Below are 13514 nucleotides of genomic sequence, written 5' to 3' on the forward strand. Positions count from 1 at the left end.
TCAAGTGTCCGGGCAACAAATCTCTTTCTTTGATTGTTATGTTGGCAGGGTTACACCACCGGTTGTTAACTAGAACAGCAAGCCCACCTCCTTTCCGCTTACCGCTAGCGATGCTGTCCCTGTCTGCTCGAACAGTGTGGAAGCCTTCCACGGAAGCATTCTCATCGGGAATGTCCTGGTGCAGCCATGATTCGGTGAAACACATCAGGCTACACTCTCGGTATTCCCTCTGACTCCGTACCAGTGCTGAGAGCTCGTCGATTTTAATTGCCAACGATCGCACATTACCCATCACGATAGACGGCAGACACGGTTTAAACCTCCTCCTCGCTTCGAGCCTCCGCTGTCTCACCGTCCCTTTTTTCTTCTCTTCTGTCCTTGACCTCTGCATCCCCGATGTGTTTTCCTCCAAATTTCAGCTGGTACTTCTGCGGGCCTGGCCAGCGAGCCGGCCGGCATCAGGGCGATCAGCTGATCTCTGGAGTAAACAGTCCGTGAGTGTAGAGAGATGTGCCGCGGTCCCGTTCCTTGATAAAAGTAACAGTTCCACGGCCAGCAGAAGAACAAAAACTCTCTCAATCCACATGATTGAGTAAGAGATAGAAAACGGAGGAAAATACAAGTCAGAAAAAAAAAGAATACGTAAGAAAAAAGAGCTAAACTAAGAGAAAAGCAGGAGCGACTGTAACAGGCTGCACGCTGGTGGGCACCTGCCCTCTCTTTATATTATCAGCCAGCTCTCCATTTACCTGTCATAGCCGCTACTTCAAAATCCCTACTCTCACCTTCACACTCCTGCTTTCCTTCTCTCTGACTGCCAGAAAACAGTAGCACAGTTTCAGCAAGCACCATATTGGCCAACAGCACCATGGCGCATCTGTGATTGCGGCCGCAGCACCCGGCCCACGAGGCGTTGGAAAGTGGCAGGGGCTCTGAACAACCTGAACGGAACTGTGACAGAGTGGAGAAGGCTGTCTTATCTTTGGACTCTGCAGAACAGGCAATCTGCCAGTAGCCCTTGGTTAAATCCAGTGTGGTGAAAAAGCGAGCACTGCCTAACCAGTCCAGGAGCTTGTTGACCCGGGGAATGGGATAAGCATCAAACTGTGACACTTTATTCACCTTCTGATAGTCTACACAGAACCGTATAGACCCGTGTTTCTTCACTACCATAACTATGGGGCTACACCAAGCGCTGTGTGACTCTTCTACTACTCCCAGCTTCAACATTTCCGCCAATTAGGTAAATGGTAAATGGACTGGTTCTTATATAGCGCTTTTCTACTCTCCTGGAGTACTCAAAGCACTCTCTACAACACGCCGCATTCACCCCATACACACTATACGGTGAGTGCTTTTTTTAAACTGTTAGCAGTCGGACGTACCGCCCACGGGACATTGGATGGTTTAGGGGACTAATAGGACTGCTAAGGGTTTAAACTATCATTCATACGCATTCATACTCCGATAGATGCATCTGAGAGCAAGTTGGGGTTAGTATCTTGCCCAAGGATACTTGACATGCAAACTAGGGGAGCCAGGGATCAAACCACCAACCTTCCAATGAGCAGCTGACCTGCTCTACCTCCTGAGCTACAGCCACCCCCTGTCTTGTGTGCTTTTGTGTGCAGCAACATCTGCTTTTGTGCGAGATGGTCATCACAATGGAGGGAGGCAGCAATGTTTGAATTTGGTACCTCCTTTTCCAACTGTCCACAATCACTCGCTGCCGCGGGCAGACTGAGAGCCACCACCTGGGCTACGCCAGACAGCAATAGAAGCAGCAGAAGCAGCAGAAGCAGCAGAAGCAGCCTCAGCGCTGATCTCTCCATCCAAACAATGCAGAGAGTCAACTGCTTTTATCATACATTCGGTATATAATAGTTTGGACAGAAATCGTGATGTGAAGAAACAGTCTTTGCCGAAACAAAATTAAACTTCGACAGACGTTAAAACTTTACCTGAGAATTTTCATTGCACAGCGTGGACTTTCCAATCCAGATGATAGCAGCATCACTCCTAAATCCTTCAGGTCATTGTTACTCAGGTCCAGCTCTGTCAGACTGGAGACCTGTGAGCTTAGTACCGAAGACAGAGCTTCACAGGTTCTTTCTGACAAATTGCAGCTGCTCAGCCTTGAAATGAGTTAACAAAATATTTGTAACATTTTGGGGTATAAAAAAAAGACCTCCAAAGAGGTTTTACTTTTTCAGATACAAGAATGGTTGATTGCAGGATCAAACAGTTTAATAACACTACTTTAAATTTCCATAGGAATTTTAGATTCCATTATCCAAAGTTAATAATCTGACCAAAATATTTAAAGCTTTCTATAAACAAAGTTGCAAACCAGTAGTTAATTTTGCTGGTGGTTTAATGTGTTGATTTGTTTTCACAATTATCAAATCACTGGTTTTGTTTAGTTTAGTGTTTAGTGAACAATCATGGTGTTTTAAGACATTTTCTAATTCTTGTTATCTATGTACTTACAGAGCTGTTTTTGAGGCTTTGACCACTAGCAAAAGCCTCAGAAGAGCCTCCTCTGAAGCAGAGTACTTCTTCAGGTCAAAAACATGCAGATCTTCTTCTGATGACAGTAAGATGAAGACCAAGGCTGACCACTGAGCTGGAGAAAGTTCATATGTGGAGAGGCTTCCTGAACTTAGATACTGTTGGATTTCCTCTATTAGAGAACGATCATTTAGTTCATTCAGGCAGTGGAGAAGATTAATGTTTCTCTCTGGAGACAGATTCTCACTGAGCTTCTCCTTGATGTATTGGATTGTTTTCTGGTTGGTTTTTGACCGACAGTCTGTTTTTTTCAGTAGGCTCTGTAGTTTATCCTGATTGGTCTGCAGTGAAAGACCCAAGAGGAAGCGAAGGAACAAGTCCAGATGTCCGTTTGGACTCTGTAAGGCCCTGTCAATGGAAATCCTGTGGATCTTCTTTGAAGATGTTTTACTTAAAAGCAGTTGAAGATTGCGCATTGAGGGCTGTGGTAAAGGCATCACATTTATGTTACTGTTATTAAGCGACATCCTCACATAAAGAGCAGCCAGAAACTCCTGAACGCTCAATGGACGAAGCTGAACATCTTGTCTTTCCCTTTCCTTCCTCGATCTTCTTTGAAGATCTCTGTGAACACTCCTGAGCACACCGAGGCTTCGCTGAAATCAATGCCGCTCTGTCTCAGATCCTTCTCATAGAAGATCAGGTTGCCCTTTTCCAGCTGCTCAAAGGCCAGTTTTGCTAATGACTTAATGTATTGAATGCTCTTCTCTGGGCCATACTTTTCTTTTGTCCGATCAATCTGAAACACCAGGAACTCTGCGTACATCTCAGTCAGAGTCTTGGGCAGCTCTCCTCCCTCTCTGGTTTTCAACACATCCTCCAGAACTGTAGCAGTGATCCAGCAGAAGACTGGGATGTGGCACATGATGTGGAGGCTTCCTGTTGTTTTGATATGGGAGATGAGTTTGTCAGCCTCCTCCTTACCTTTGAATCTCTTCCTGAAGTACTCCTCTTTCTGTGGGTCGGTGAACCCCCTGACCTCTGTTGTACTGCTGATAAACTCTCGAGGGATCTGATTGGCCGCTGCAGGCCGTGTGGTTACCCAGATGCGAGCAGAGCGTAGCAGTTTCCCATTGATGAGTTTCCTCAGCAGGACATCTGTTTTAGTTGCCTTTGTTACATCGACAGAGCGAATGGCTTCAGAATGAAGGTCGAGATGAAGGCGGCTCTCATCCAGCCCATCAAACACAAACAGAAGTTTGAATTTACTCTTGTCATAGTTGGTGATTCCTGATGACTGAACATCTGTAAAGATGTAATTAAGAGCCTCCTGTGGGATGCCTACAGTTTCTGGGATGCATTCATGAATGAGCTCTGCCAAACTGAACTTTTCTCCCTTCAGAGGATTCAGCTGACGGAAGGTGAAGGGGAAAATCAGATGCACATCTTGATTGGATCTTTGTTCAGCCCAGTCCAAAACAAACTTCTGGACAAGGAAAGTTTTTCCAATTCCTGCGATTCCATTGGTCATCACTGTTTTGATGGGTCTGTAGTCTCCTGAAGGATGTTTGAACATGTCTGTGGGTCTAATAGGTTTCTCTGGCTCTGCTGGCTTCCATACTTTCTCAATCTGCCGGACCTCATGCTGTGTGTTGATATGTACATCATACCCAGCTGTGATGTACAGCTCTGTGTAGATATCAGTTAGATGCAATTTATCTTCTGTCCACCCTTCTTGTGCGCACATGAACTTGTCCTGGAAGTTTGATTGAAGCATCTGCTTGTAAAACATGATGGGGCGAGGCTCTGGTACTGGAACCACCATATCTGTATCAAACAAGTAACAAATTATAAACCTGTGTCTACAAATACCCATGTTAATGTTAGAAACACATGGATTTCAGGGTGAAATATTGTCTCAAGATAATGCTTCATGCATTTCTTCAGGAAACATTATAACTTTCATAATTGGAAGTTAATGTTTGACTGAAGACACTCACAGAAATACATTTATAACTGCCTTAGAAGCTCTACTTTAGCCATAATGACTCAATAAAAATAAATTCCACTCTGAATATATAGATAAAAAGTTATTCAAGCAGGTTCGTGGTTTATTTTTAAAAGTGTGAGCAGGCTAGACAGTCCCCTAGTCTTCAGAACCAGCTTGAAAGGATGACTGCGAAAAGCTGCTGACAGTGTTGTGTCCCTGATAATGCATTGCGTCAAATGGAGACCAAAGACCATTGATCAGTGGTTTTTGATCAGTGGTTGTTGATAAATGGTCATGAGAATTTGCATAATCATGTTGAAGGAACTGACCTCACCGCCCATTGTTCCTTCAGTGGGCTGGTTTCCGTCATTATGCAAATGTGGTGTATATAAGAAACCTGCAGTCAGCTGAGACTGAAGAAGTCACTTGGATGAGTGACGAAACGTTTCTCCCACTGAAAACGCTACGTCCAGATTAACAGAATCCACCTTTGGAGATGTGGTTTTGGTGGTTTCATTGAGCAATAACCTTCAGCTTGTACTGGGGTGGTTTCTGAGTGTGAAACATGTCAAATGAGAATCATCACCCTCAGGTCAGAGGCCATGGTTCTCAACCAGGAAGGTGGTATCTGTAAGGCCAGATATCACTGAGTGATCCGCCATGTGTTAGCATCTTGCACCCTGCTGTTATGTGCTGGATTGTCTCAGGGGCATCTTTACACAGCCTGCACCTGGGGTCTTGCCTGGTGTGATAGACCCCAGCCTCTATGGATCTTGTGCTCAGAGCTTGTTCCAGAGCTTGTTCAGTCCAGCTTTGTCCAGCTGCTGGTAGGATTTCTGGATGTCAGCCACCTCTTTTATCTGCCGGTGGTACATACCATTCAGGGGCCTGTCCTTCCATGATGGTTCCTCCTCTTTTTTGGGTTTCTGCTGCCTGAGGTATTAACTGATCGCACGGTCGGTTGGGGCCATCTTCCTGATGTAATCATGGATGTTTGTTGTCTCATCCTGGACTGTGTTACTGACACTTACAAGTCCCCGGCCTCCTTCCTTCCACTTAGCGTACAGCCTCAGGGTGCTGGACTTGGGGTGAAACCCCCATGCATGGTCCGGAGCTTCATCGTCTGTATGTAAGTGGCTTCTATCTCCTCTTGTGGTCAACTTTTTATCCCAGCAGGGGGGAGGGCGTAGGTGTTGATAGCCCGGAGTGAGCCTTTATTAGGGGCTGATACAGAAGGCAAAATAACAAACAACAAACTACGGCAATGACAAAACTAAGAACCTAAACTGGGAGAAACGAAAGGCTATGAACGAGGACCATGAACGAAGACTAGGACTGAGGACTGAACTATAACGAAGTACTATGAACTGACTATGAACACAACATGGAAAACTATGAACAAGATCTCAGTGCTGGCACATGAAGGTGCAGGAAAACATGACTGGAGCAAGTGACTATGAACATGTCCGATACCGAATCTTGCAGGCTAGAATCATGACGCGCAGCTAGAATAACAGGGTGGGTGAATCAGACGGGACGACGATGAACACAGGAAGACTGAGGACTTAAATACACACATGAGGTGATCAGGGGAAGTGGAGACACATGAGGCCACAGCTGACTAGAATGAAACATGATGACAACACAGGGGAGAGTAAAACTAAATGCAATGAACAAAGAACACCAGACTCTTTCAAAATAAAACAGGAAACACGGAGACATAGATAAGACACAAACTTGACAAGAGCCACACAGACATGACAGGTAGGCGCATGAACCAGTGAGACTGAGTACAGGGGGAGATGGCAAAAGAAATTTAAGAAACAAAGGACTAAACCGCAACCTGGAAATTAACTAGATGAGCCAAACTGAAACCTCTGTCCAGTGAATACAAAATGATACATTAAAAACCCACAAACTGGGTCACACAACCCAGTACCGTGACAGGTGGTATTCAGAATACAGTTACTTTGTTGAAATAGAGGACTTACACGACGGTCATTTCCTGTTTCATATGTTCGGCTATGCCCTATGTATTTCTGGTAATTCCACGCTGGTGGAAACCCACCCCCCAAAAAAAAACACGCATTAAGAGGCACTAATGCCGGGGTCTCCATCCCGCGGCCCTTGTCACCTCTACTTGCAGCCCGCATAATGACGTGAAGAAATATTTTCTAAAATTATTATTCAAAAAATTATAGTGTTACAGGCATCGCCCTAAAGGGGCTATATGCTCGGAATAGTTTTCTATACGAGATCGCTGCAAAAAGTGCAGCCTTACCTAATGTCCACCTACTGTTACTCATTTATATTAAGATTTAAACATCTAGTTGGTGTTGGTGTGGAGAGTAACCTTCAGTAATAGTAATAAATCACACAGCAGTAGGACATTCATGTAGTTGTAGACAGCTTGATAATATATTAAGTAATCCAAAGTATTCAGAATACTCATTGAGTAACGTAACAGAATACATTACAAAATACATTTTGGGGCATGTAATCTGTAATCTGTAGTGGAATACATTTTAAAAGTACCGGGGGTTCACATCATTGTTCCACATGCACCTTTTCAGATTCATGTTAATGTTCGTGCTTTCTCGTCATAGTTGATCTTAGTTTATTCCCAGTTTAGGTTTTAGTTGAGCTTTTTTCCCCAGCTCGCTTTGCCTCATTTTATATTCAGGTATTTTCAGCCAAATAAAGAGCTCGGCTTCGGTTATACTGAGTTTACGCTGCCGTGTCTGTTTTTGGGATCGCTCCGCAAACACACCAGCTACAAAGCAGTGACACACAGCTTCGCTAATGTACACTGACTGACAGACAAACAGAATATGAACATTACACCAATATTACCTGTTGCCTCCAAAACTTTGTCAGACTGCAATGACTTCCTGTTTATGTCTTCCTGTGACTCACCTTCTGGTCTGGACCTGCTGGCAGACAAACTGAGCAGTAGGTCATTCCTGCTGATCCGCTCTAAAACCTTCCTGGTCACCTTCACAGCTCCAGGAAGTCTGTAGGTCTGCACCATCAGGTCCACAGTGTCCCACCTGTTTGTCATCTCTAGTCTGCTTTTCTTGATGGTTGGGAGGCCTTGAACGATGTCGGCCTGCTGTAGGAACCATTTGAATTTTTTGAACTCCCCATCTCCCAAATCATCTAAGGTGTTTAAGAGATCCTCTGGTGTCATCACAGCTCCCTGAAGTATAGAATAGAATATTTTCTGCTGAAAAGTAGAGATCAAAGAGGTACAACACAAATGTTACAGCAAAGGGAAGCCAGGACGTCAGATGGAGGATAGTTATCATCATCCCCACCCTCCTAGATTGGGTACCAAGCCCCAAGAGCAACTGGTGCATTGAAGGCATTGAACGTGAGAGCAGCTGACCTGAGAGACTGCCAAGACTATGTGAAGTACCCTCTGGTATACTAAAAGATTACATCATCACAGACAATCCCTACTGTGACCATCACCAAAACCAACCAGCTGATCTACATCATAGTAGCAGTGGTCACTAAGATGCTTGGCTAAAAAATGTGCAATTATTTTGGTCCCAGTCTGTTACACATACACCATGTATATAGTTCCACTCACATATGTATACATATACACTGTTTTTTATTTTATTCTATTTATTTAATTATTTATTTATTTATTTATTTATTTATTTATTTTCCACCTTCGTTGTATATTGGTTTCCATTCTTACTTTAGCACCTTTGTGGTCTAGCTACCCAATTTCGCTGTGCAAGAAACTGCACAATGACAATAAAAAGCTCTAAGTCTCTAAGTCTAAGTCTAAAAGATGAACAGCCACAAGGAGCAGTACCCTCCATAGAGAAGGAGACTAGAAGTCAAGATGAAGGCAGCATGGAGGGAAGTTAGCCAACTATCTGAGCTTCAGAAAGGTGTGATGAAGAAAGACGTGCCTAAGAAGCAGTGTTGGGGAGTAACAGAGTACATGTACTGACGTTACGTATTTAAAATACAAAATATGAGTAACTGTATTCCGTTACAGTTACCGTTTAAAAAGGTGGTATTCAGAATACAGTTACTTTGTTGAAATAAAGGGATTACACGGCGGTCTTTTCCTGTTTCATATGTTCGGCTATGCCCTCTCTATTTTTGGTGATTCCACGCCGGTGGAAACCCAAACAAAACACACATTAAGAGGCTCTAATGTAGAGGTAGGTTTTTCTCACCCTGGGTCAACACATCTGAATCAAATGATTAGTTCATTACCAGGCCTCAGGAGAACTATAAGACATGTTGAGGAGGTCATTTAGCCATTTGGATCAGCTGTGTTGGATCAAGGACACATCTAAAACCTGCAGGACACCGGCCCTCGAGGCCTGGAGTTGCCCACCCCTGCTCTAATGCCTGTGTCTCAATCTCACGGCCCATGTCACCTCTACTTGCAGCCCGCATAATGGCATGAAGAAATTTGTTTTCAATTATCATTCAAAAAATGATTTAATATGAAGGCAATAGGCAGAGTGTTACAGGCATCGCCCTAAAGAATGTAGTCTGATGGGCAGTGTAGTCCAGCTGTGAGTAAGCTGTTAAGACTCGACTGTGTTCCTGTTTTCCTCTGAAACAATAAGTCCGTTGCAGCAGCCTTTCAACGCCTCTCTCTGTCTCTGCTAGCAAACTTGACCCAGACAACAAAGTAAAGCTAGTTTTCAGCTACGAGCCCGACACGAACCCGACGTATCAGCCAGAGGTCCTTTACTACGGTTCGGAGCCGCGGACCTGTTTTATATACGCGAGGAATAGTTTTCTACACGAGATCGCTGCAAAAAGTGCAGCCTTACCTAATGTCCACCTACTGTTACTCATTTATATTAAGATTTAAACATCTGGTTGGTGTTGGTGTGGAGAGTAACCTTCAGTAATAGTAATAAATCACACAGCAATAGGACATGTAGTTGTAAAAAGCATGATAATATATTAAGTAATCCAAAGTATTCAGAATACGTTACTCTCATTGAGTAACGTAACAGAATACATTACAAAATACATTTTGGGGCATGTAATCTGTAATCTGTAGTGGAATACATTTTAAAAGTAACCTTCCCAACACTGCTAAGAAGTATGTGGCAGGGAGGTGGTCTCTGGCCTGCTGCAGTGGATGGGTGGTGCAGTGAGCTCTCGGGCACATAGGGGACATGTGTGTGCTGAGACTAATGACTCTCTCATTATATATAGTGACGGCAGAGACTGATGGAAAAGTGTGTGCAGCGGAGGAAGCTGCGAGAGGAGCTGACTCCTGGCTCGAGTTGTGCCTTAACCTGAACGAACTGGTGAACAAAAATAAAGAAACCCAAAACACGTCAGTACACCGTGTGGGTCCGATCATTGCTACAAAGTACAACAAGCTGCCCATGCCTCAAGCCTTAGAAACTGCCAAGCAAAGACTCACAGTCTTGCCCAACAGCTTGAAGAGGTATGCAAGAGAGACAGAAGCTAGGAGGAAAAAACAACTGAACCATCCAAGGTGTACGCTCAGTGGTAAGGCAGCAATATGAGAAGAGTACCACCAAGGCTGTAGCCATACTGGAAGAGCATACAGAAGAAGCATGCAACACATGACAACAATGTTCAGTGGCTAGGGAATCTAAGACCACAGCAGCCTCCCAGGATCCAGTCACCAGCTCTTCTTTCTAGGATGTCTCGCACTGTGATGGACAGCACCTTTTAAAATCCTTGGTCTGTCACTGAGTTTCAGTTCCTGCTTTAATTTTTCTTGTGTTTAGTTCCCTCAGCATTCACCTGTCTCACCTTTCAGAGTTCTGTCTCTGAATTCAGGTTTAAGTTCATTTGAATGGAAAACTGCATGTGCTGCTGTATCCTGAGAGCTGGTTTCCACCTGTGTTTTACTTCATTCCTCACCTGTATCCACTCCTCTGAGCAGTTATCTGTGTATAAATGCTCTGGTCCATAAATCAACTCACATTCTGCATACATACGTTCAGCATAATCTAACAGTTTAGTGAAAACCTGATATGATGACAGCGCTAACTCACAGAAAGAGCTGAGACAGCAGAGCACAAAAAGGTCTACAGCAGATGTTCGACTCTCTTCTGTCTGCTGGTTAGGAAGAACAGCAAAGGTGAAAACTTTGAGGTGAAATGTGAACCAGCTGAGATGATAGCAGACAAACACACCTTTGTAAGCAGCAGCAGCTTCCTCCCCAAAGCCTTCGCTGATCCTGCTGCAGACAGAGAGATTTCAATCTGTCCACTCTTCAGGAAAGAGCTGAAAAAAGAGGAAATATCATCACATCTTTTTCACAACCAAACAGGAAGTGCATCATTTCCTTGTGTGAACACAGCTGATTCATGAAATGTAGCACATGCTGTCTGAGCAGCTTCACACAAAAAATAGGTGAACTGACCCTTTAAACCTCAGCCACACAAGCTGAGGGTTAGCCAGCTGTAGTTAAAAGATGGACGCAGCCTGTCCCTGCTGTCACTTGATGCGAGGTACCTTGGACAGGCTGCAGACCACACAGAGTGCACAGTGAGGCTCCGGGATAACACAGATCCTGTGTTATTCTCTGACATGCAGCCTTCTGCGTTAGCATAAGTGTATCTGTGACTGAGCCGCGTCGTGAACAGGTGAAGGTGGGGGCGAACATCGAAGATACTGAGATGAAGTGAAAAACCTGTGGTTTGGCTCAAAAAGTTTCCAGCAGCTTCGCAAGAAACAGGAAATTATAAAAACATTAACATCCTTTCACAGTGCCGCACAAAATGCTGTTTTACTGCTCGGTCCTTAACTCTGACGACGGAGTTCCTGCTACATCATATCGACTCTGATCTGATCTAATCAAACTACATAGACATCAGCTAAAACGCTGAGTTGCAGTACAGACATTTTCACCAGTCATCCAGCATTTATTACCATACCAGGGCTCTAGAATGCAACCAAATTTTTCAGTGGTGCGACTAAAAAAAAAATATTTGGTTGCACCTGTGCGACCAACTGTTCGGGTAGCAAAAAAAAAAAAAAATCTGCAACCTTCCCTGTGGTCAACAACAGACACACATTTTGCCCCTATCGTGGACTAAACCAATCAGAGATAGTCAGGGGCGGGACCTCTCTGATTGGCCGTGGTCCAGTTGAAAGTGCAGGTGGAAGTGGGAGGTGAGTAGCTTGAATAAAGCGATATCGATTCATTAAATCCTGAATCGACTTTTAAATATAACTGTGTTTTGCCAGAAACGCCAGATTCTCAGATTAAAGCTCACAAAACCATTTCAACAACCACCAAACAGCAGATGAGAGCAGGTACACGGACTCCACACAAAGACGTAAACACAGACCCGACGCATCAGAATCAGCTTTGTCTTTCTCGGCTTTCTCACCCGACGGCCCGCAGACGGACACGCTGTCGGAGCTCAGCGATCCTGATGCGTCCGGTCCGCGCTGTGTTTACGTCTTTTTGCGCTGATTCTGAGCTGCAGGTTTTGTCTCTCCAACCAAAATTCACCGAGCCAGCAGCAAAAGAAGCAGCAAACTGCGCTTCACATTTGATCAATGTCGTCATGAATTTTGCTGTTTTGCTTCCACGACTATTAAAATCACATCCATGCACAGCTAGCTCTCTCTCTCTCTCTCTCTGTACTTCAAGAACAGTTTCCCGTCTCCAATCTCTGTTTTCTGTATTATTCATTCGCTTATTACCCACCAGTCTACCGTTGTTTACAGCGCTGTGGCTGCTGTCTTTTTCTTTTTTCACTTAAATGACCTCGGACAAGAAAGCCTATTTTTTCTGTTGTTCAATACTGAAGAAATTTAAACTTTATATGCAGAACATTGTAGAATATTTTTAAGGTTATCTGCTATAAAAAGCCAGACCAGGAAAATCTCCTTCATGTTTTTCTGTTTTATTCTCAGTTACTTTCACACAAAGGCCTCTGCTGTGATGTTCACAATTCTGATGAAGTCAGTGCTGATAAATGATCAGAATTATAATATTTCTGACTGTCTGAGGCTAAGTTGAATCGAATGGATTATAGAAATCAGTGATGATACCCAGCCTAGTGAGCAGCCTAGGCAGGACAGAAGTGGATGTAGCTGTGATAGGAAAAGAACTATTGCTAACTTTTCTGTTAAGTTAAGGCCTGATGCTTCTGAAATTCATAGCCAGTGCTCTGACACGGTGTCATCAATCTTTGAATGCTGAAAAAGCACCATGTATCCAGAAAAACACATTATATTATATCAATTATTATAAAATTTGTGTGCGCCTAACTTTTGTGCCGGCACGCCCATGGCAAAAAGTTAGTCTAGAGCCCTGCATACAAGAGATATTTATTTTTAGAGTCATAAATATCTGTAGAGTCCGACTTCAGTGAGCGCTCGCCTGGATTTTCCTGTTGGATTATTCCAGCACCCTGTTAACAGTAATGAGACCTGCTGTGGGCAGACTGGTTTCCACAGCACTGTCAGCATCAGTGATCTCAGACCACAACCAGCAGCTTAACATGCTGCAGACACAGTTTTGATCCAAGTATGAAAGACAGTCGTGTTTAAATGATGTGAGTTTGTCCTGTTACTTCAGAGCCTCTGAAAATTGAGACCGTGCACTAAAAACGTCTGTGATTACTAAACAGTTCAAGTCTGCACTTCGGTCACACCTGCATTTCAGGTCCATCCATGTTCATCATGTTCACTGCTAAAAACAAATGATGGAGCTCAGTGTTGAGGAAGCGAAGGGAGTCACATCACAACGTAGAAACTCGTCCTGGCTGAGAACGGTACAGCAGGAGGTCGAGCGTAGTCTCATTTTAATGATCTGAGTCCAAAACTCAGCTTTCCTCGTGTATCCTCCACCACTATCTCCCTCAGTGTGTCTGTGTTATGAACACCTTGAGTGCTCAAGAGTTGGGCTTTCGCCTTGTAATCATAAGGTTGCTGGTTCGAGCCCCGGCTCGGACAGTCTCGGTCGTTGTGTCCTTGGGCAAGACACTTCACCCGTTGCCTACTGGTGGTGGTCAGAGGGCCC

The 13514-nt window shown here is 44.1% G+C and overlaps 1 protein-coding gene across 1 annotated transcript; it reads right to left on the reverse strand.

Annotated features, from left to right (window-relative positions):
- Nucleotides 1–1456: 1456 nt before the first annotated feature.
- On the reverse strand, nt 1457–10911 carry LOC121813335 (NACHT, LRR and PYD domains-containing protein 3-like). The gene is made up of 5 exons (XM_042217046.1): nt 10899–10911; nt 10669–10759; nt 7418–7700; nt 2491–4338; nt 1457–2135 (listed from the first exon to the last, which is right to left on the reverse strand). The coding sequence occupies exons 3-4, from the start codon at nt 7689–7691 to the stop codon at nt 3074–3076; spliced, it is 1539 nt and encodes a 512-aa protein (XP_042072980.1). The 5' UTR covers nt 7692–7700; nt 10669–10759; nt 10899–10911; the 3' UTR covers nt 1457–2135; nt 2491–3073.
- Between the last annotated feature and the right edge of the window lie 2603 nt (nt 10912–13514).

This window comes from Haplochromis burtoni, unplaced genomic scaffold (genome assembly GCF_018398535.1).
Source record: "Haplochromis burtoni strain Fernald_Lab_line unplaced genomic scaffold, NCSU_Asbu1 Contig_1555, whole genome shotgun sequence".
Lineage (NCBI taxonomy): Eukaryota > Metazoa > Chordata > Actinopteri > Cichliformes > Cichlidae > Haplochromis > Haplochromis burtoni.